Source organism: Rhincodon typus, chromosome 13, assembly GCF_021869965.1.
Source record: "Rhincodon typus isolate 14 chromosome 13, sRhiTyp1.1, whole genome shotgun sequence".
In the NCBI taxonomy this organism is placed as follows: Eukaryota; Metazoa; Chordata; class Chondrichthyes; order Orectolobiformes; family Rhincodontidae; genus Rhincodon; species Rhincodon typus.
The window spans coordinates 364,767-388,927 of record NC_063344.1 but is presented as its reverse complement, the minus strand read 5'-3'; the positions used below and the strand labels follow the sequence as shown (position 1 = coordinate 388,927).

The window sequence follows — 24,161 nt, the reverse complement described above, 5'->3', positions numbered from 1 at the left end:
CCACATCACATCCACACATCCACACCACATCCACACATCCACACCACTCAACCCCTCATCCCTCCTCTTAAATAATTTCTAAATTCAGTAATTCCTAAATTTACCAAATTTGCCATCCAAAAACTGCCCTTTTGTACAGTTTAGATTTTATTGCCTATCTTAAAAGATAAGCAACTCAAGTATTATATGCAAAAACAGAAATTGCTTAAGAAACCTAGCAGGTCTGGCAGCATCTGTAGAAAGAGAAACAATTAAACGTTTGCAGTCCAGTGACTCTTCATCAGGAGGGACCCCTCTGCTGAGTTTCTCCAGCAATTTCTGTTTTTTTGTTTTGGTCTTCAGCATCCACAGTTCTTAGTTTAATTTTAATAAGTAGTTATAAGCCTGTTTTGTTTATGTTTATTGCTGTATTTTTGCATATCATTATATCAGCTTTTCAGGGGCTGCTTAGGTTTTCTGAAACTTTTAGTCAGCTTGTTTTAGTTGTTTAGATGAGCACGTAGTTTGAGCTGAAAGGCAAAGATATATGTTTAATTATTACTGTATTACATTTGTTGATAGTTTGTTATGGTCATCACCAACGAGCTAGTAGCATTTTTATTGAAAATCTATAAAAAGCTATCAGCTCCCTCCAGACCAATGGCATCTATAAAACCCTTAAGTTCATTCTATTTATCCTCTGTATTTAATGTGAATGAGATTACAGAAACATTCAAATGCAAGAAGGCTACCATGAGGAACAGTAAGAGGGGAAATCGAGGACGTGATTGTCGGTCCATGGGAACCAAGAGTGCAGGATGGGATACATTCAATTCAGTTTCCTTCTTTTCTGCTTAAAATAGCAACTGGATCATTGCATTGTGATAGTCTGTCAGTCTTTTATAAATGTTGAAAAATAGTTGTTGACAAGTGATTCTGAGCATTCAATGCCCATTGTTTTCCTTCTTTGATGTGCAAGTGATGAGTATGAATACAGCAACAATTCACTATTAGCTATTGCAGATCCCAAGGTACCGCCAAAGGCTCCAGGATTCTTTCTTAAAATAAAAATCTGGATCCATTCAAAAAATGGAGCTTCTTATATATCTGAATTTGGATTTAAGCACAATTATCATCATTCCAATCAGCTACAAACTCACCCATGTACAGAAGAAAATATGTCACCTTGTGGCAGCACAGTGGCTTAGTGGTTAGCACTTCTGCCTCACAGCACCAGAGACCCAGGTTTGATTTCGCCCTTGGGTGACTGTCTGTGTGGAGCTTGCACATTCTGTCTGTGTCTGCATGGGTTTCCTCTGGGTTTCCTCCCACAGTACAAAGATCTGTGGGTTAGGTGGATTCTCCCAAATCTTTGGCATTGGTGATGGGCTTGGAATCAAAAACATCCATCCTCCTCTGGCACAGAATGTTACATAAGAGATCTACAAAATAAATGAAGTAAACCTGAGCTTTCTTATTATATAAATGCTTTCAATAGAAAAAGATTCCATGCAGCACAATTGTGGTTAAATTATAATTTGTTATTTTTCAAATTGAATTTTCATTTTGCCTAACAACTTTATAATCATAACAGTGTAGGGTTCTATTTACACATTGAATTAAATTGCCTGTATATCAGACTTCCACAGTTCTGAGGAAGGGTCACCGGACCCGAAACGTTAACTCTGTTTTCTCCTCCACAGATGCTGCCAGACCTGCTGAGCGTTTCCAGCAACTTTGTTTTTGTTCCACAGTATAATCTTTGAAGTGTGTAAATTATTCATATATTGTCACAATTCCACATGTGCAGGTCCTTGGTAATATATTGCTTCATAGTTGACACGTTTTCGCTTTCCATTCGCAGGTGAAGTTTGTCGCAAATCATACACACAGTTTTCTAACCTGTGTCGCCATAAAAGGATGCATGCTGACTGCAGAACACAAATCAAATGCAAGGACTGTGGTCAAATGTTCAGCACAACCTCCTCATTAAACAAGCATAGAAGATTCTGTGAAGGCAAGAACCATTTCACTACGGGGGGACTATTTGGTCAAGGCATTACTCTTGCAAATGCTACAGCTCTGGACAAGTCCAGTCTGGTTAACATGAATCATAGTAATCCTGGTCTTGCTGACTATTTTGGTGCAAATAGGCACCCAGCTGGACTAACCTTTCCAGCAGCCCCTGGCTTTCCATTCAGCTTTCCAGGTTTGTTTCCTTCAGGTCTTTACCACAGACCACAATTGATACCTGCCAGCTCACCAGTGAAGGGTCTATCAGGCACAGAGCAGAACACCAAAAACCCAAGCCAATTGCTGACATCATCTCAGATGCTCCCGAGCACACCAGACATTTTGAAAACAGTAAATCGACAGTCATCCTCAGATGAGGTGCGACCAGTCGAGGTTCCATCTGACAAGTCATCTGAAGAGAAGCCACAAGGTAAAACCAGCGATCATTCGGAAAGTAGTGATCTTGATGATGTCAGCACACCCAGTGGCAGTGACCTGGAGACAACATCTGGATCTGACCTGGAAAGTGACATTGAAAGTGACAAAGAAAAAAATAAAGAAAATGGTAAAAGTGCAAGTGACAAAATCAGTAGCCCTCAGGAAGCAGCCCCTATCAACAACAATAAGAAAGAATTTTCCAACCACTCACTTTTTTCCCCTCCACTTGATGAACAAATTGCTGTGACAGGAGCTGTTAATGATTCGATAAAAGCTATTGCTTCTATTGCAGAGAAATACTTTGGTTCTACTGGACTTGTTAGCATGCAAGATAAAAAAGTAGGGCCACTGCCGTACCCTTCTATGTTCCCATTTCAATTTTTCCCTGCGTTTTCTCAACCAATGTATCCATTCCCAGATAGAGACTTAAATGCTGCTCTACCTTTAAAAGTAGAACCACAATCACCAAGTGAGCTGAAGAAGCTAAGGAGTGGGAATTCTGAGTCACCATTTGACCTCACCACCAAGCGCAAGGAAGAGAAACCAATGCCAGCAGTGACCTTAAAGCCACTGGTCTCCCACTGTGCCAGTGAAGAGCAACCACTAGATTTAAGCATGAGCAGCAGAAGCCGAGCTTGTGGAGGCATGCAGGTAGAACCACGGAAAAACCATGTGTTCGGGGAGAGGAGGGATTCCAGTGTTGGGCAAGCTAAAAGCTCAGACCATTCCCTGCAGCATGCCAAGCCAACCCCTTTCTTCATGGACCCCATTTACAGGTAAGGCAGTATGTTGCATTTGGTTTAATAATTTACTGAAAATGTAAATGAACATGTGGAAAACTGATGAGCATTCTTATGACACAGCTCAAAGTAATATTAAGCAGACTAATTCCACCAATTCAATTTTCATTTTGAATGCAATGTTGTAATTTTCAATAACCATTCAAACAACATCTTTAGTAGCTCTGCTGTCTCTCACTGTTTGACATTAGAAGCCTCACACTTACTTCTCACTGGCTGGAATATCCAAGTTAAACTTAGAATCATATCAGCCACACAGTGCTTAAAGAGGTCGTTCACCCACCACGTCAGTACTGACCTTCTGAAGAGTATCCTACTCAGACCCACCACCCCTCCCCGCCAACTCCACATTTCCCATGGCTAACCCACCTAGCTTACACATCCCAGGACACTATGGGTGATTTAGCATGGCCAATCCACCTAACTTGCACATCTTTGGACTGTAGGAGGAAACCGGAGCACCTGGTGGAAATCCACACAGACACAGGGAGAACATGCAAACTCCATGGTCAGTTTGGACTCAGTAGGCCAAATGGCCTGCTTCCACACTGTTTGGATGATATGATTATACAATTACACACAAATACAGTCACCCAAGGCTATGGATCAGATCAGGCAGCAGTGCTAACCACTGAGCCACTGTTTTATTCCAGTTCAGAAGGGCTCCACTTAGTAGAGGAATTTTTATGAAATAAATTCCAAGTTATATTGTCATTATTTAAAGGAATAACATTCATTATATCATCCCTACAGGATCATATTTTACAGTTCAGTTAACCTATCCTAACTTGCATTCCTTTTGCTTATAACTTCATCTTTAACTTTACTGGTTTATGATTAAGTACAGTAGTTTAACAACCATTGGTAAAAATTTCTTCTTTCTTATTTTAAAATATTACATCTTGTTCCTCTTTTTACAGTCTCATGTACTGAAAGCATCCCACTATACAGAAAGGCAACAAACCTATTTCCCTGCATCTACCAATGTAATGTTGCACTAACTAATAGATTCCCAATGAAGTAGAATTTCCAATGGGCTTCTCCTTACCTCCTCCATGTGGCTGGTTCTTCCATTTGCTCCAGAGGCGTCTATCTGACAGTCTAGCTGAGATCACTGTCTAGAGAATCACGGGCATAAAAAAATTGACGATGACCGAAAATCATATTTTTAGAGGTTTGCTTGCATCAAACTTTGGACTTGTCAATCAATAATTGCTTTGGCTCAGGCAATAAACTGATTAATATACTGCCCTTTGTATAGGCTTTTCAAAACTTTTTCAATGACTGAGATTAATTTTGTCAATTTTGTAAATAATTTTGTCAAAGTAGAGTGGAAAAAAGGAAACTTTCTGACCCAGTTGAAGCACTAAAGGAGAAGTACATGAAACCTGCTCCTGGTTTTTTATTCCATCCACAGGTAAATCAACTTCCTTTTTAATTGCATTAACATTTGTGAAACAGAACCAATGTTATTTCAAACTAATGCTTTAGGATTATTATGTTTTGATAATAATATCAAGTATTTGTATTTGTTGCACATATCTAAGAATATTGTACCTCCACAGCACAGTGTATTGGTGTACATTGTAAGTCAGAGTTAGCAAGTATCATTTAGAATTATTTTTTATGAAATGTGATGACTATTATGGTCCAATTGCATGGTTATATTATTGTGTTTTATATATAGATGCACAAACCCAGGAGCACACTATGTTACTGTTTATTATCAAGAGATATTTTGAAACCCAGTCACACAGTGTATTAATCCTTGTGAAAGGATTAGATTTCGTGAACAGCTTGTTATTATTTATTATGTGACTTGAAAGAAGGATGTGAATTGTTGTGGCCAAATTTGTTAATGGGGAAAAGTATGAGGAGAGCACAGTCTGTAAACAGATATCAGTTGGTTGAGTGTCATATAGTCATAGAGATCTACAGCCCAGAAGAAGGCCTTTCAGCCCATCGCATCCACAATGGTCAAAAACAACTATCTCATTATTCTAATCCCATTTACCCTTGTTTGCCTTGGCATGGCAAGTTCACATCTAAATACTTATTAAATGTGCTGAGGGTTTCTGCCTCTACTACCCTTACTTGCAGTGAGTTTCAGATTCCCATCACCCTCTGGGTTAAAAAGGTTTTCCTTTCATCTCCACTAAACTTTCTGTCCCTTGCCTTAAATCAATGCCCACTGAGTGGGTAAGCATTTGGCAGTTTGAGAATAATGTGTGAAAAATGTGAGATTATCTACTTTGGTAAGTAGAATAGAAAAGTCAAATATTTAATTTGAGAGAGGCTGTAGAATGCTCAAGTAGAGAGGGATCATGAAACACAAAACGTTAGCGTGCCAGCACAGCACATAATTAGGAAGTTAAATGGAATATGGCCTTTATTGCAAAGAATTGGAGTTTAAACATCGGGAGGTCTTGTGACATTCTATAGGGCTTAGGCAAGACTGCACCTAGTAAACTGAACAGTTTTGGTCACCTTATCATATACTTGAATTAGAAATAGTTCAGAAAATGTTCACTAGGTTGATCCCTGCAGGAAAATCTTGCATTTATATAGCACCCTTCGCAGCTGTATTACATCTTAAAAATGCTTTGCAGCCAATGAAGAAGTTTTAAAATATAGTCACTACTGCGATGTAGAACATACAATAACCAACTCGCACACAACAAACTCTCATGAACAGTAACATGAGCGATCATCTTTTGTGTTGCCCACTGAAGGATAAATATTGTTCATGATTCTCAGGATCTATTACATTCACCCAAGCAAGCAGTGGGGGCTCACTTTAATGTCTCTTCCAAACGATGCATGCCCAACAGTGCAGTGCAGTGCAGCCACCCCTCAGCACTGCATTGGAGTTTCAGTCTAGCCTGGGACATGTCCAGAACATTGTGATAAAGGACTTGTGTCTTATGAAGAAAGATTGAGCAGGTTCGGTCCATATTCAGTGGAGTTTAGAAGAACAGAGGTGATTTTATTGAATCAAGTCTTCCAATCACCAGAGATGCTGTGTCTCAAGAATCGAGTGTTTACATTTTTTTGCAATTTCAGCAGTGATCCAGGAGGAAGCTCGTGCAGAAGACACTCCCCTCTTTTTACAACCTCAGCTGCCCAATTCAGGGACATATTTTAAAGCTCTAAAGCCTTTCAGTGGGCGGGTGAGTGAATGAGTTTGTGTGTACTTGAATGAGTTAAGGCAGGGGAATTTGGGTTGGGGCAGCAATCACATTGGGTCGGGCTAGAAGGAGGTGGGTAATTCGGTCGGGGTCTATCTTCTCGGGTTGGAATGTGTAGCCAATTACAGGTGGATGGGAGATCGGTTGTTGTGATGGCTTGAGTTGCAAAGCAGGGCAGGACCTATACAGGGCCCTGGCGAGTGTTGCCAAACAAAAAGACTGAGGGGAGCAGGTGCATAGTTCCATGAAAGTGGCATTGCAAGTAGACAGGGTGGTGAAGAAGGCACTTGGCACTCTTACCTTCATTGGTCAGAACATTGACGATAGCAGTTGGGAGGTCATGTTGCGGCTGTACAGGGCATTGGTGAGGCCACTTTTAGAATACTGCATACAATTTTGGTTGCCCTTCTAGAGGAAGGATGTTGTTAAACTTGAAAGGGTGCAGTAAAGATTTACAAGGATGTTGCCAGGACTGGAGAGTTTGAATTGTAGGGAGAGGCTGAATAGCCTGGGGCTTTTTACCCTGGAGCTTTGGAGGCAGAGGGGTGATCTTATAGAGGTTTATAAAATCATGTGGGGCATGGATAGGACGGATAGCCAATGTCTTTTTCTGACGGTGGGGAGTCCAAAACTAGAGGGCATAGGTTTAAAGTGAGAGGGGAAAAATTTAAAAAGGACCTGAGGAGTAACATTTACCGACAGAGAGTGGTCCATGTATGGAATAAGTTGCCAGAGGAAGTGGTGGAGGCTAGTACAGTTACAACATTTAAAAGGCATCTGGATGAGTATATGAAAAGGAAAGGTTGAGAGGGATATAGGCCAAACACAGGGAAATGGGACTAGGACAGATTGGGATGTCTGGTCAGCTTGGACTAGTTGGACGGAAGGGACTGTTTCCATCTATATAACTCTATGACTCTATTTGTGCTTACCTAATTTGAGATTAATATAAGAGACTTTGATGTAGTGTCCTAGACAGTACACATCAGCCTATCAGAAGTTTAAACTTCTCAGTCAATTATAACTTCTGTGCACATGTCAGGAATTTCTCAGGGTCCCAACGCATAACTGAGGCTTCACTTCAGTGCTTTCACAATCCTGATACCAGAAGGTGTTACACATTAGAACATGTAAAATTCTGAGGGAGCTTGTCAGGGAAGATGCTTAGAGCATGTCTGCCCTTGTGGCAATAGAGGAGACGATAGCCTAGTGAGTATTATTGCTAAACTATTAATTCATAAACTCAGCTAATGTTCCGGGGCACCCAGGTTTGAATCCTATCACAGCAGATGGTGGAACTTGAATTGAACGCAAAAAATCTTGAATTAAGAATCTACTGATAACCATGAAACCATTGCTGATTGTTGGCAAAACCAAACTGGTTCACTGGTGTGCCTTCAGGGAGGAAAATCTGCCATCTGCATCCAGTCCGACCTATATGTCACTCCAGACCCACAACAATGTGGTTGACTCTCAGCTGTCCTCTGAAATTGTCTAGCAAGCCACTCAATTGTTTCAATCATTATGAAGCCTCAACAGTGAATTGAAACTGGACAACCCAGTTGGCATCAACCTAGGCATCAAAAAAGATAACGGCAGAAACAGCCCTGTTGACCCTGCAAAGTCCTCCTCACTAACATCGGGGTGTTAGTGCAAAAATTGAGCTGCCTCACAGACAAGTCAAGCAACAGCCTGACATAGTCATACTCACAGAATCATACCTTACAGACAGTGTCCCAGACACCACCATCATCATCCCTGGATATGTCCTGTCTCACCAGAAGCACAGACCCAACAGAGGGGACAGCACAGTGGGATACAGTAGGGAGGGAGTTGCCCTGGGAGTTGTCAACACTGAATCTAGACTTCATGAAATTTCCATGGCTTCAGATCAAACATGGGCAAGGAAACCTTCTGCTGATTACCACATACTGTCCTCCCTCGGCTGATGAATCAGTACTCCTCAATGTTGAACAACACTGGGAGGAAGCATTGAGAATGGCAAGGGCACAAAACGTACTCTGGGTGGGGGATTTCAATGTCCACCCCCAAGAGTGGCTCAGCAGCAGTACTACTGATCGAGCTGGTCGGGTCCTAAAGGACATAGCTGCTAGACTGGGTCTGCGGCAGGTGGTGAGGGAACCAACAAGAGGGAAAAACATACTTGACCTTATCATTACCGATCTGCCAGCTGCAGTTGCATCTGTCCATGACAGCATCGGTAAGAGTGACCATCACACAGTCCTTGTGGAGACGAAGTCCCACCTTCACTTTGAGAACAACCTCCATCATGTTGTGTGGCACTATCACTGTGCTAAATGGGACAGACTTTGCACAGATCTAGCAACTCAAGACTGGGCATCCATGATGCACTGTGGGCCATCAACAGCAGCAGAATTATACTCCAGTACAATCTGTAACATCATGGCCCGGCATATCCCCCACTCAACCATTACCATCAAGCCAGGGGATCGACGCTGGTTCAATGGAGAGTGCAGGAGGGCATGCCAGGAGCAGCATCAGGCATACCTGAAGATGAGGTATCAACCTGGTGAAGCCACCAAACAGGGCTCCTTGAATGCCAAACAGCATAAGCAGCAAGTGATAGACAGAGCTAAGTGATCCCACAACCAACAGATCAGACCTAAGCTCTGCAGTCCTGCCACATCAAGTCATGAATGGTTGTGGATGATTAAACAATTCACTGGAGGAGGAGGCTTCACAAATATCCCCATCCTCAATGATAGAAGAGCCCTGCACATCAGTGCAAAAGATAAGGCTGAAGCATTTGCAACAATCTTCAGCCAGAAGTGAAAAGGACAGTACAGCACACTAAAACTGTCTTCACTTACAAGATCCGTATCCCTCTATTCCCTTCCTTTTCATGTATTTGTCCAGGTGCTGCTTGAAAGCTGCTATTGTACCTGCTTCCACCACCTCCTCTGGCAGCGTATTCCAGGCACTCATCACCCTTTGTTTGGAAAACTTGCCTTGCATATCTCTTTTAATCTTCCCCACACACACCTTGAGCCTGTGTCCCCTAGTAATTGACCCCTCCACCCTGGGAAAAAGCCTCGTACTTTCCACCCTATCCATGCCATTCACAATCTTATAAACTTCTATCAGGTTGCCCTTAAACCTCCTGCGTTCCAGTGAAAACAAATCCAGTCTATACAATCTTTCTTCATAGCTAAAATCCCCCGTACCAGGCAACATCCTGGTAAACCTTTTCTGTACCCTCTCCAAAACATCCACATCCTTCTGGTAGTGTGGTGACCAGAATTGTACTCAATATTCCAAGCGTGGCCTAACTAAAGTTCTACAAAACTGCAGCATAACCTACCTACTCTTATAGTCAGTGTCCCTTCCAATGAAGGCAAGCATGCCGTAGGCCTTTTTTACTACTTTATCTCCCTGCGCTGCCACCTTCAGTGATCTGTGGACTTGCACATCTAGATCCCTCTGCATATCAATACTCCTAAGGCTTCTGCCGTTCACTGTATAATTTCCACGTCCACTTGACCTTCCAGAACGCATCACCTCACATTTGTCTGGATTAAACTCCATCTGCCATTTTTCTACCCATGTCTCCAACTGATCTATGTTCTGCCGTGTCCTCTGACAACCCTCCTCATTATCCGCAACTCCACCAATCTTTGTATCATCCACAAACTTACAGATGAGACCAGCCTCCAATTTGTTGATGTAGATCAGAAACAGTAGAGGTTCCTGGACTGATCCCTGTGGGACATCACTGGTCAGAAGCCCCCATTCCGAAATGCATCCTTCCACCACTACCCTCTATCTCTTTTGACTAACCCATTCTGTATCCATCTTGCCAACTCGCCCCAATACCATGTGATTTCACCTGGCTGAGTGGATGATCCATCTCTGCCTCCATCAATGGTCCCTAGCATCAGAGATGACAGTCTTCAGCAAATTCCATTCACTCCATGTGATATCAAGAAACCGTATGAGACAGTAGATGGTGCAAAGGCTGTGAGCCCTGACAACACCCAACAATAGTACTGAAGAGAGATAGTAGGAACTGCAGATGCTGGAGAATCTGAGATAACAAGGTGTAGAGCTGGTGGAACACAGCAGGCCAAGCAGCATCAGAGGAGCAGGAAAGCTGACGTTTCGGGCCTAGACCCTTCTTCAGAAAATCTGAAGTGTTCATCCAGCTCTACACCTTGTTATCTCTATTATCAATAGTACTGAAGACTTGTGCTCCAGAACCCTTGCCACTCCCCTAGCCAACATCTTCCAGTACAGTTACAACATTGGCATCTACTGGACAATTGCCCAGGTATGTTCTGTACACAAAAAGCAGGAGAAAACTAACCCAGCCAGTTACCGCCCCATGAGTTGACTCTCGATTGTCAGTAAAGTGATGGATGGTGTCATCAACAGTGGTATTAATCGACACCTGCTCAGCAATAACCTGCTCAGTGATATCAGGGCCACCCAACATCTGACCTCATTACAACATTGGTTCAAACATGGTCAAAAGTGCTGAATTCCAGAGGTGAGGGGTGTGTGACAGCCCTTGATATCAAGGCTGCATTCAACCGAGTGTGGCATCTAGGAGCCCTAGCAAAACTGGAATGAATGGGTGTCGGGGGCAAACTCTCCAATGGTTAGAGTCATACCTGACAATAGGAAGACAGTCATGGTTGTTGGAGGTCAATCATGACAGCTGTAGGACATTTCTGCAGGAGTTCCTCAGGGTGGTGTCCTAGGCCCAACCATCTTCAGCTGCTTCATCAATGACCTTCCCTCCATCGTAAGGTCGGAAGTGGGGATGTTCGCCGATGATTGCACAACATTCAGCACCATTCGTGACTCCTCAGATACTGAAGCAATCCATGTTCAAATATGACATTATCTGAACAATATCCAACTGACAACTGGCAAATAACATTCACGCCACACAAATGCCAAGCAATGACCATCTCTAATAAGAAACAATCTGATCACAGCCTCTTGACATTCAAGGGTGTTACCATCATTGAACACCCCACCATCAACATCCTTGGGGTTGCCATTGACCAGAAGCTCAACTAGACTCACCACATTAACACAGTAGCTACAAGAGCAACTCAGAAGCTGTGATGGGTGACTTGCTGCTTTACTCTGCAAAGCCTGTTCACCATCTGCAAGGCACAAGTCAGGAGTGTGATGGAATACTCCCCACTTGCCTGGATGAGTGCATCTCCAACAACACTCAGGAAGCTTGACACCATCCAGAACAAAGCAGCCCACTTGATTGGCACTACATCCACAAGCATCCATGCCTTCCACCACCGATGCTCAGTCACAGCAGCGTGTACTATCTGCAAAATGCACTGCAGAAATTCACCAAAGATATTTAGACACCACCTTCCAAACCCCCGACCACTTCTATCTAAGAGGACAAGGGCAGCAGATACCTGGAAACACCACCACCTACATGTTCCCCTCAAGGAAATTGCCATCCTTACCTGGTCTGGCCTATGTATGACTCCAGACCCACAGCAATATGGACTCTAAAACTGCCCTCTGGGCAATTACAGATGAGCAATAAATGCTGGCCCAGCCAGCGATGCCCTCATCCTGTGAATGAACGGAAAAAAGTCACTTACATCCTCACTTGGAAATATATTGCCATTCCTTCACAGATGGCGAGACAAAATCCTGAAACTCCATCCCCCCCACCCCGTGACATTGTGAATCAACCTACAGCATGTGGACTGCGGCATTTCAAGGTGGCAGCTCAACATCACTTTCTGAAGGGTAACTAGGGACAGGCAATAAATCCTGGTCAGCCCATGATTTCCGCGTCCCACAGATGATTAATTTTTTTTTAAAAAATCCGAAACCGGTGATGCAGTTTTAATTAACTTGGAGACAAGGAGGAATTTCTTCCCACTGAGACTAGTTGCTGTTCAGAATTCTTCACACCAGCCAGCTCTGGAGGCTGACTCATTGAATATGTTCAAATCTGAGATTGACAGATTTTTGATCTACAAGGGAGCTGGGGCTTAGGAGGAGCAAAAAAAAATTTTATGACAGAATTGGATCAGCCATAATCCTATTGAATGACAAAGCATGCACAAAGAATTGTATAGCCTAACTCTGCTCTATTTCTAATTGCCTACCTTTTTAATAAAGTACATGACCTATTACATGTAGTAATATTCCATGTATTAGTATTAATATAGAAACATAGACAATACGTACAGGAATAGGCCATTCAGCCATTCGAGCCTGCATCACCATTCAGTTTGATCATGGCTGATCATGCAATCTCAGTATCCCATTCCTCTTTTCTCTCCATACCCCTTGACCTCTTGAGCTGCAAGGGCCATATCCAGCTCCTCCTTGAATATATCCAACAAACTTGCCCTAACAACTTCCTGTGGGAGAGAATTCCACAGGTTCACAACTCTCTGAGTGAAGAAATTCTTCCTCATCTCAGTCCTGATTGGCTTACCCCTTATTCTTACACTGTGACCCCTAGTTCTGGACTTCCCCAACATTGGGAACATTCTTCACACGTCTAGCCTGACCAGTCCCATCAGGATTTGACATGTTTCTGTGATATTATGTATTATCTTGTGTATAAAAGTATTTTCCTGTAGTCTTGCTGTGTGTAATGTATAGGAATGAGTCTCAGTAACACAGCGTAACACTAACTCATGTTGAAGTGCTAATCTCAGCAGCAATTCATTTTAGAATTTTTTAATGCAAAAAGATATTTAATCTTCCAGTTCTAATAAAGATATACTTTACCTTTAATGTCAATTGAATTTCCAGCCTCCTTCCTGACAAGTGAAAAATCTGTATCACATTATCTTAAATACGAAAGAAGGTGAAAAGTTGAGGTACCCAAATTGTAAAGTTTTGAAGCAGATCAAAATGGAAACTTTAATATTATTAATAATATTAAATGTGTAGAATGTTTTTGATTAAAAGTTTTTCTGAAAAATGGTGATAGTCTGTCTCTCAAAGCCCACATTTCAACGTCCCAGGATTACTTGACAAAGACATTCATAGAATATAAAGCGGTTTACTATTTCACTTTGTTTCTTACTAATAATATTGAAGTGACAGGTTTGTGCCTGATACTGCTCATGTACTTTGACCCCCTTTGATCTTGAGATATCCGCAAGCAGTCACACATGATTACCCTGTAGGCAACACTCAGACTGGTCTCTCAATTTAACCCATGTATCATTTTGGAGCTTCTGGGGATGTAGTGAATGCAGGTTTATGGTGCTCACATTGTTGTTAAAGATCATCGAAAAGTGGGGTAGATTTTCAGCTTGCATGGCCTGGCATAGAAGTAGCATTGATCAGTGCCAGTTATCGTAAGCACCTGAATTTCATTTTCACAGAAAGCAAGATGAAAATCTTATTTGTATTAGTCTGGGTTCAGGTTGTAAACAGGGAAACTGCATTCATCTGAGTTCAGATGTCCTGAGGCACTACAATTGTATCATTTTGTCACTGGGCCAATTACTCAAAGATCCTTAACTATAATTACGAACAATTGATTGATCCGATTTTTTTTATTTTCCTTGGACATTTATTTTTCCAAAGAATGGCAAATGCTGTTGAATTTCCCTTTACAGGCCAGAAACCCACAAACTCTGCTCTCTCAATAGAAGCTGCAGCAAGACTCAGAAGGCATTTTTGAGAAGGCAGTCAATTATGTGCCATCTCTGGGAGTACCACCTTGACTAAGGGCAGAGATGGGCTTCCAAGTCTGGTCAGCTAATAGGAAGCTGCCCAGCCCTTTCATCAAATGAGAGCTGTTGATGTAAGCAGGTGAAAGAGAGTGAGCCTCAAGATGGATGTGCCGTCTGAAGGTTTTAATAAAAATTCATTTTAAAAAGTGGTAGCAGTAACTGGTCCATCAGGGGAATCAGCTTCAGCCACAAACTGCAGCACTTCAAACACAAAGTTCACCCCCACATGATCAGGGCATCTCAGGGTGAGAGTTAAATGTTGAAATTGCCAACAATACAGCAGCGTGGATCTTACAGCTGCTCCTGGCATAGTTAAAGATTTATTGTAGTTCTTTTTTAACAGCTTTACAGTTATTAGTGTCATTATAGTTTACAAATAAGATTTTTTTTTCCAGTTTGTTTTATTAACATTAAAAAAAACCAAACACCAAACAAAAAATCGTGATTTGTTTTTCAAACTGACATTTTTTTGGAACGGTTCTTTTTAAGGGCCTAGAGTGTACGGCTGAGTTTTTTTATTCTTAATTCAGAAATTATAAAAGTCTATATGTGTTTAAGAGAGTGTTTTTTGACATTGTGAAGGTTTTTGTTTAAGATGAACCAAACAGCTTTGTTTTAAATGAGGCATTGTGTTTTCTTTCTGGAGTGTCCTACACGTGATCAGCTCTAGGGAAGATTTTCTTCTCTTTTGAGAAACTTATTGAAGAGGCGTGGTTTTTATTCAGTTAATCAGTGAAGACATTGATTTTGTTAAAGTCATATGTGTTTGAGATATATATATATTTAATTATTTTCATTTTAACATTATTTTCTGTAGGTAATGAAAGGAAATTTATTTAAGATATAAGGTGTTATTGAAACTAGGCTTAATGTTATTAAGGTCATATATAAGGTGCAGAGTGAGATGATTAGTAGATTTAGAAAAGTTATACCCAGCAGGATCAGTCAGATAGATGGGCAACTATCAGGAAAGGTAAGAAGGTAGTTCAAAAATCTCTGGTGGCTATTCCTCTATGAGATAGATATTCAGTTTTTGGAACAGTTGAAGGGAATAGTGTCTCCAAGGAAAATGGAAGGGTCAGTCAGTTATGAGACACTTGGAACGATTCTTCAGTTAGGCAGCGTTTGACAAGATTTAATTGAATTATTGTTGTAGGGGACTGTCCTGTCAGGGGCACAGATTGGCGATTCTGTGGCAGTGAGTGTAAATTTAGGATGGTTTGTTGCTTTCCTGCTGTTAGGATTAAGGATATTTCTAAACATTTCAAGCGAATTGTTAAAGGTGAGATTGAGAAGCCAGAAATTATTGTACACATTGGTAGGAATGACATTTTTAGGGAAAAGATTAAAGCAGTACAGAGTGAATTTAAGAGGTTAGGTAGAAGATTAAAATATAAAATCTTAAAAGTAGTAATTTCTGATTTACTCCCAATGCCAAGCTCAAACAAGGGAAGGAACAAAAGGTTAAAGGAGATAAATCAATGGCTGAAGAGCTGGCGTATTGTTCAGGGATTCAGGTTTTTGGACAATTGGAATGTCTTATGGGACAGAAAAGACCTGTTCAAAAACAATGGGTCTAACCTAAACTGACAAGCGTCCAATATCTTAGCAGGGAGATTTACTCATTCTATTAAGGGAGAGTTTATACTGATAGAGAAGGCAAGTGGAGGAATTCTAAGTAGCAGTGTAGTATGGCGCACTGACCTCTACATCGCCGAGGCCGGACGCCAACTCTCCGACACCTCCTCCTACCGCCCCCTTGATCATGACCCCACCCCTGAGCACCAAACCATCATCTCGCAAACCATCCACAACCTCATCACCTCAGGTGCCCTCCCACCCACGGCCTCCAACCTCATCGTTCCCCAACCTCGCACTGCCCGCTTCTATCTCCTTCCCAAAATCCACAAACCTGAATGCCCTGGTCGACCCATTGTCTCCGCCTGCTCCTGCCCCACCGAACTGATCTCCAACTATCTCGACTCCATTTTCTCCCCCTTGGTCCAGGAACTCCCTACCTATGTCCGTGACACCACCCACGCCCTCCACCTCCTCCAGAACTTCCAATTCCCCGGTCCCCAACACCTCATCTTTACCATGGACGTCCAGTCCCTCTACACCTGCATTCCCCATGCAGATGGCCTTAAGGCCCTCCGCTTCTTCCTGTCCCGCAGGCCCGACCAGTCCCCCTCCACTGACACCCTCATCCGCTTAGCCGAACTCGTCCTCACACTCAACAACTTCTCTTTCAATTCCTCCCACTTCCTACAGACAAGGGGGGTAGCCATGGGTACCCGCATGGGCCCAAGCTACGCCTGCCTCTTTGTAGGTTACGTGGAACAATCCCTCTTCCGTACCTACACCGGCCCTAAACCCCACCTCTTCCTCCGTTACATTGATGACTGTATCGGTGCCGCCTCGTGCTCCCACGAGGAGCTCGAACAGTTCATACACTTCACTAACACCTTCCACCCCAACCTTAAATTTACCTGGACCATCTCTAACACCTCTCTCCCCTTCCTGGACCTCTCTGTCTCCATATCGGGCAACCACCTCGAAACCGATATTCATTTCAAGCCCACCGACTCCCACAGCTACCTAGAATACTCCTCCTCCCACCCACCTTCCTGCAAAAATGCTATCCCCTATTCCCAATTCCTTCGCCTCCGCCGCATCTGCTCCCAGGATGAGGCATTCCACTCCCGTACATCTCAGTTGTCCTCGTTTTTCAAGGACCGTAACTTCCCCTCCTCGGTGGTCGAGAACGCCCTCAACCGTGTCTCCCACATCTCCCGCACCTCATCCCTCACACCCCGTCCACGCAATAAAAACCAAAAAAGAATCCCCCTCGTCCTCACGTACCACCCCACCAACCTCCGGATCCAACGCATCATCCTCCGACACTTCCGCCATCTGCAATCCGACCCCACCACCAAAGACATCTTTCCCTCCCCACCTTTATCTGCTTTCCGGAGGGACAAGTCTCTCCGTGACTCCCTTGTCCGCTCCACACTCCCCTCCAGCTCCACCACACCCGGCACTTTTCCCTGCAACCGCAGGAAGTGCTACACCTGCCCCCATACCTCCTCCCTCACCCCCATCCCAGGCCCCAAGAAGACTTTCCACATCAAGCAGATGTTCACCTGCACATCTGCCAATGTGGTATACTGCATCCGCTGTACCCGGTGTGGCTTCCTCTACATCGGGGAAACCAAGCGGAGACTCGGGGATCGCTTTGCAGAACACCTACGCTCGGTTCGCAACAAACAACTGCACCTCCCAGTCGCGAACCATTTCAACTGCCCCTCCCATTCCTCAGACGACATGTCCATCCTGGGCCTCCTGCAGTGCCACAACAATGCCACCCGAAGGTTGCAGGAACAGCAACTCATATTCCGCTTGGGAACCCTGCAGCCCAATGGTATCAATGTGGATTTCACAAGTTTCAAAATCTCCCCTCCCCCCACCGCATCCCAAAACCAGTCCAACTCGTCCCTGCCTCCCTAACCTGTTCTTCCTCCCACCTATCCCCTCCTCCCACCTCAAGCCGCACCTCCATCTCCTACCGACCAACCTCATCCCGCCCCCTTGACCTGTCCGTCCTCCCTGGACTGACCTATCCCCTTCCTAACTCCCTACCTACACTCACCTTTCCTGGCCCCATCCCCGCCTCTTCGACCTGTTTGTTTCCTCTCCACCTATCCTCTCCTCTATCCCTCTTCTATCCGCCTCCCACTCTCTCCCTATTTATTTCAAAACCCCCTTCCCCTCCCCCTTTTCTGATGAAGGGTCTAGGCCCGAAACGTCAGCCTCTCTGCTCCTATGATGCTGCTTGGCCTGCTGTGTTCATCCAGCCCTGCACCTTGTTGTCTCGGATTCTCCAGCATCTGCAGTTCCTACTATCTCTAGATGGAAGGATTGTTGGGGGAGATTCTGAATGTGAGGAGAGCATGTCAATTAAAAAAGAAAGATAAGAGAGAGTCAGAGTATGTAGTAACTCTGAAGAACTAAACTCCATTTATTTCAATGCAAGGAGTCTTACAGGTAAGGCTGATGGACTCAGGGCATATTTAAGAACGTTGGATTGGGACGTTATAGCTATTACAGAAAGTTGGCTGAGAGATGGACAAGACTGGCAGCTCAATGTTCCTGGTTTTAGACGCTATAGGAAGGAGGCAAGAAAGGATGTTGGGGGGTGGGGGGGTGGGGGGGGAGGGTGGGGGCGCGTGGGGGGGGGGGTGGAGTGGTGGGTGGCATTTTTGATTAAAAAGAATATATTACTGCTGTAACCAGGGAAGGTATTTCTGAAAAATCGTCCAGTGAAAATGTATGGGTAGAAATTACAAATCAAAAAGGAAAGCTCACTTTGATGGGATTGTACTATAGGACCTCAATATTAAGAGAGAAATTGACAAACAAGTTACGTAGGGAGATCTCAGATATATGTACGCATAATAAGGTTGTAGTAATGGGGGATTTTAATTTTCCAAACAATTACCTAGACTACCATAGTGTTAAAAGTTTGGATGGTCAAGAATTTGTAAAATGTGCTCAAGAAAATTTTCTTTATCAATATGTGGGTGCTCCTACTGGAGAGGAGCAAAACTAAACCTTTTGGGCAATAAGGCAGGGCAGGACACTGAAGTAAAAGTGTGGGAACACTTTGGGTGTAGTGATCATAATTCTATTAGTTTCAAAATGGTTATGGAAAAGGAAAGGACTTCAAGAAAAGTTTAAGTTTTTAATTGGAGTAAGGCAAATTTTAATGGTATGAGACAAGAACTTTCAGAAGTTGATTGGATTAGACTGCTCATAGGTAAAAGGACATCTGGCAAGTGGGAGGTGTTTAAGAGTGTAATGATGAGTTCAGACACTATTCGTTTGTGTTAGAGTGAAGGGTAAGGCTGGTAAGATTACGGGACAATGGATGAATAAAGATATTGAGGTTCTAGTCAAGAATAAAAGAGAATCTTTTTTTAGATATAGACAACTTGGTTTAATTGAATCTCTTAATCAATGTAGAGAGTGTAGGGACATTCTTAAGGGAGAAATCAGGAAGGAAAAGAGGGGATATGAGACAGCATTGGCAGATAAGGATAAAGATAATCCAAAGAGATTCTATGAATGCATAAAGAGCAAGAGGGTAACTAGAGGGTTGGGCTGCTTAAAGATCAAGGAGGTCGTCTTTGTGTTGATCCCCAGGAGATGGGAGAGATACTAAATGAATAGTTTGTGTCAATTTTTTTTTACTGTGGAGAAAGAAATGGAGGCCAGAGAATGCAGAGAAATAAACTTTGATGTTTTAAAAACAGTTCACATTACAGAACAGGAAGTCCCGAAAGTCTTAGAGAATATAAAGGTAGATAAATCTCCAGGACCTGATCTAATGCATCCCAAAACATTGTGGGAAGTAAGGAAGGAAACCATGAGACCTTTTGCAGAAATATTTGCATCATCTATAACTAAGGGTGAGGTGCTTGATGACTGGAGGGTGGCCAATGTTGTACCTTTGTTTAAGAAAGGTTGTAAGGAGAAATTAGAGAACTATAGGCCTATGAGTCTGACTTCGGTTGTGGGTAAATTGTTGGACGTGATTATAAAAGATGGGATTATGGATATTTAGAGAGGCAAAAATTGATTAGGTATAGTCAGCATGGTTTTGTGCAAGGAAAATCGTGTCTCACAAACTTGATTGAGTTTTTGAGGTAGTTACCAAAAAGGTTGATGATGGCAGAGCAATAGATGTTGTTTATTTGGATTTTAGTAAAGCCTTTGACAAGGTTCCACATGGCAGACTAATTAGTAAAGTTAGTCCATATGGGTTTCAGGGTGAGCTTGCCAATTGGATCCGTAATTGGCTTAACGGCAGGAGACAGAGAGTAATGGTGGAGGGTTGCTTTTCAGACTGGAGGCCAGTGACCAGCGGTGTTCCACAGGGATCAGTGCTGGGTCTGCATTTGTTTGTCATTTATATAAATGATTTGGGTGAGAATATAGAAGACATGGTTAGTAAGTTTGCGGATGACAACAAAATTGGTGGCATTGTAGACAGTAAAGAAGGTTTTCTAAGATTATAAAGGGATCTTGATCAAATGGGTCAATGGGCTGAAAAATGGCTGATGGAGTTCAATCTGAATAAATGCAAGGTATTGCATTATGGTGCAACAAACAAGGACAGGGCTTATACAATTAGTGGTAGGGCCCTGGGTAGTGTTATAGAACAGAGGGACCTAGGGGTGCAGGTACATCATTCTTTAAAGTTTGCGTCACATATAGACAGGATGGTTAAAAAGGTGTTTGGCATGCTTGTCTTCATTACTCAGCCCTTTGAGTATAGGCGTTAAGATTTTATTTTGAGGTTGTACAGGACATTGGTGAGGCCTCTTCTAGAATACTGTGTCCAGTTCTAGTCACCCAATTATAGGAAGGATATAATCAAGCTGCAGAAGATTCAGAAGGGATTTACCAGGATGTTGCTGGGTAAGGAAGATTTGAGTTAAAAGGAAAGGCTGGATAGGCTGGGACTTTTTCCACCGGAGCATAGGAGGTTGAGAGATGACCTGATAGAAGTTTATAAAATAATGAGAGATATAGGTAGCGTTGATGGTGGTTGTCTTCTCCCTAAGATTGGGAATTTCAAGACTAGGGGACACATCTTTAAGGTGAGAGGAGAGAGGCAAATTTTTTACACAGAGGGTGGTTCCATATGAAATGAACTTCCTGATGAAGTAGTGGACGTGTGTACAAATACAACGTTTAAAAGACATTTGGATGGATGTATGAATAGGAAAGGTTTGGAGGGATATGGGCCAGGAGCAGGCAGGCGAGGCTACTTTAGTTGGGATTATGTTTGGCATGGACATGTTCTGTGCTATATGGCTCTATGACTATTCCAAAAAAAATCTGAAAGATTAAGAGAATATTGAGCCACTGCCTTGTGAGCCATGTTCATATCTAAGGTTGTATTATCACACAATTATAGCTCCCTCTGATAATCATAGTTTGGGCAACATTCACCAAAGGTTACATTGTGGAAGTGGAGCATTAACTAAAACATCCATTTTGATTGTCAAATAATGTCAGTGAAGACAATTCAATGATGTCCATTTTTAGTTCCTGTTTTTCCAACAATAGACGATAACCAGTGAGAGAAAGGGCTTAGAATGTATTCTTAAAAATGTTTGAAGGTGAGAAATGACAAAAATAAGAATTCATGACTCCCCTAGTTCCTGTACAAGACTAATACTTATGATCCTGGTCCCATTCCTCAGTTGTGAACCATTTCATGAGGGCAGCCTGCTGTGATATCACTTACTCAAAGTCCTCAACAAGAAACAAAATATGCTGTGGCAAATCCAATCATCCAAATTAAAGCACAGAGTGTTCTGTCTAAAGGAATAAGAAACAGATGAGAGATAGTCATTCACAGTCACTAATTGGAGAGAGAAACAAATAATGTGATGAAAGGATTGATTAAGCCCCTGCCATTTAGTTTAACTTTGAAATAAAGTTTTCACATCCAATCGTTTAGGCAATATTCAAAGCCGTGGTGAGAAGACAGTGCCTAATAAGCCGTATCATTCATTTCTTGTCATGCAGTTTTACTGCAACACTGCTTTCTGAATGCTTCTTCCACACTGATTGTGAGTATTGATGTAAAGAAGCTACTGCATTTATTTTCCAGGACAAGTTCTACAACAACTGGCTTCACTTTAAAACATCTGCAATGCGTAAGCATATGCATATGCAGTTTTTATGGAAATTGTTCACAGCTATTTAACTGATGGTGGTGCCTTCTTCATTTCAGTGGGGAGAGTCGATACATGTCAGTGTTCGGAAAATTGCTTTCCAGGCCTTTCAGAGGCAGGAATGAGGACTTTAGTCACCCAGGTCATTGACAAACAGTAACTGTCCAGTTACTGATTGAGGCCCTTAAGTGATCAATTAATGGCTGATTCAAGGCCTAGTCCCAACTGGCAGTTCACCCCCAACACCAGCTCCCCCCTCCACCACCTCCCCCCAGACAGCCCCACGGCACCTTCCCCTGTAACCGGCGAAGGTGTAACACCTGCCCATTTACCTCCTCCCTCCCCAGTATCCAAAGGACCCAAACATGCCTTTCATGTGAAGCAACACTTCACCTGCACTTCCCAGAATCTAGTCTACTGCATTCACTGCTCACAATGTGGTGTCCTCTACATTGGGGAAAGGAAGCGTAGACTGGGTGACCACTTCACAGAACATCTACATCCTGCTCACAAAAAAGACCCTGAGTTTCCAATTGCCTGCCACTTTAACACACCACCCAGTTCCCTGGCCAACATCTCTGTCTCTGGCTTGCTACAGTGTTCCAGTGAAGCCCAACGCAAGCTGGAGGAACAACACCTCATTTTCCGCTTGGGGACCCTACAGCCCTCCGGACTCAATATTGAGTTCAATAAATTTAGGGCCTAAGCTCTCCCATGTCCCAGCCCCCCACTCCACACACCAGGCCTTGTTACCACATAGCTTGCCACTACACACCCCCTGTTGTTAGTCACTAACAGTCCCCATTAACAACTACTCACCCTCCCAGCCTGATCGTTAGCAACTCCTTTGTCTGTCTAACTGTCTTTCTCTCTCTTTGGGCTCTATCCTATCATTTACTCCCTACCCCACCCACCTCCCTATTTTCTGCATATAAACTGACATTTTCCCAGCCACCATCAGTTCTGAGGAAGGGTCACCAGACCCGAAACGTTAACTCTGTTTTCTCCTCCACAGATGCTGCCAGACCTGCTGAGCTTTTCCAGCAACTTTCTTTTTGTTCCTGATTTACAGCATCCACAGTTCTTTTAGTTTTTATTAAGAAACACCAGCCTTAGTTCTGAGTCATGAATGTTGCAGAACCGATCGAGCAATTCACCCAACTGAAGCTTTTCTCATTCTGCTTCTGTATTTGAAGCCATGTGATCCAATCACATTTTTATTCCCTTTAAAATCTCCCAGGATTTGAAAGTCTCCTGTCAATTTCCCCCTCCTTATTCTTTCCTATTTCAGTGAAGCACTTTCTTCAAAATGCTGAATTGGGCCTTTGACACTGTCCTAAACCTGACTAATGCTGATCATCCCTGTGATATGCCCACGTATCTTATAAATATGGTCCTACTACCTCGTATCTAATTGTGCAGCAATGTTACCTCCTCATGTACATTTTAGGATTCTATTGTGATCTGGAGAATATGATATATGGCACTTCTCTAACTTCGTCAAATGTCGAATGACAAACATTTGCGAAGACAAAAATATAGATTATCAAACTGTTTTGTTTCACTGGTAACAAATGAACTGAGAGTATAAAAGTAAAATCTGCTCCATTACTTAGCTGCACTCAAATTTCCCCTCCAAAAATTTGCAAAGTATAAAGGATACTTGTATCTTTAACAACCTGCTACTGGTACAAACTGGAATGAGCAATGGTTTTGAACAGAAAAAGTCTATTTTCTTGAATAAAGTTGGAACAACCAGAACAGTTCCAGTTCTGGGATCTCTGTGGTGTTAAATAGAATATGTAGCATTATCGATTTAAAGCAGGCTGATCTTGTCTGGATGTGGTGTCACTGTGAATATATTTGTTATTCTGTGAAATAATTAAAAACCAAGGTCCACCATCCTTTAATGGGAAGTCAAAATTTGATACCCTATTCCAGCAGGTCAGTTCCAAAAACTGTTGCATTTTTAAATTATGCACTGAGCACAGTCCCCATACCTGAAATTGGGTACATTCACATGGTGTACAGTCACTCAGTCTACTGCCACAGCTCCAAGCATGTCTCTTCATTATCAATTCCCATCCCCATTCACACTTTAACCATGGAAAACAGGAATGGAGATAACAAGGTGTAGAGCTGGATGAACACAGCAGGCCAAGCAGCATCACAGGAGCAGGGAGGCTGACGTTTTGGGCCGAGACTCTTCATCAGAAAATCTGATGAAGGGTCTAGGCCCGAAACGTCAGCCTTCCTGCTCCT

General features: G+C 42.8%; 1 protein-coding gene across 1 annotated transcript in view; it reads left to right on the top strand.

Annotated features, from left to right (window-relative positions):
* Positions 1-24,161, top strand: part of mecom (MDS1 and EVI1 complex locus) — a 123,406-nt gene that overhangs the window by 44,048 nt on the left and 55,197 nt on the right. The window contains exons 4-5 of the mRNA XM_048604474.1: positions 1,844-3,206; positions 4,560-4,647. Of these exons, the coding sequence (XP_048460431.1) occupies positions 1,844-3,206; positions 4,560-4,647 (1,451 nt within the window). The remainder of the gene's footprint in view (positions 1-1,843; positions 3,207-4,559; positions 4,648-24,161) is intronic.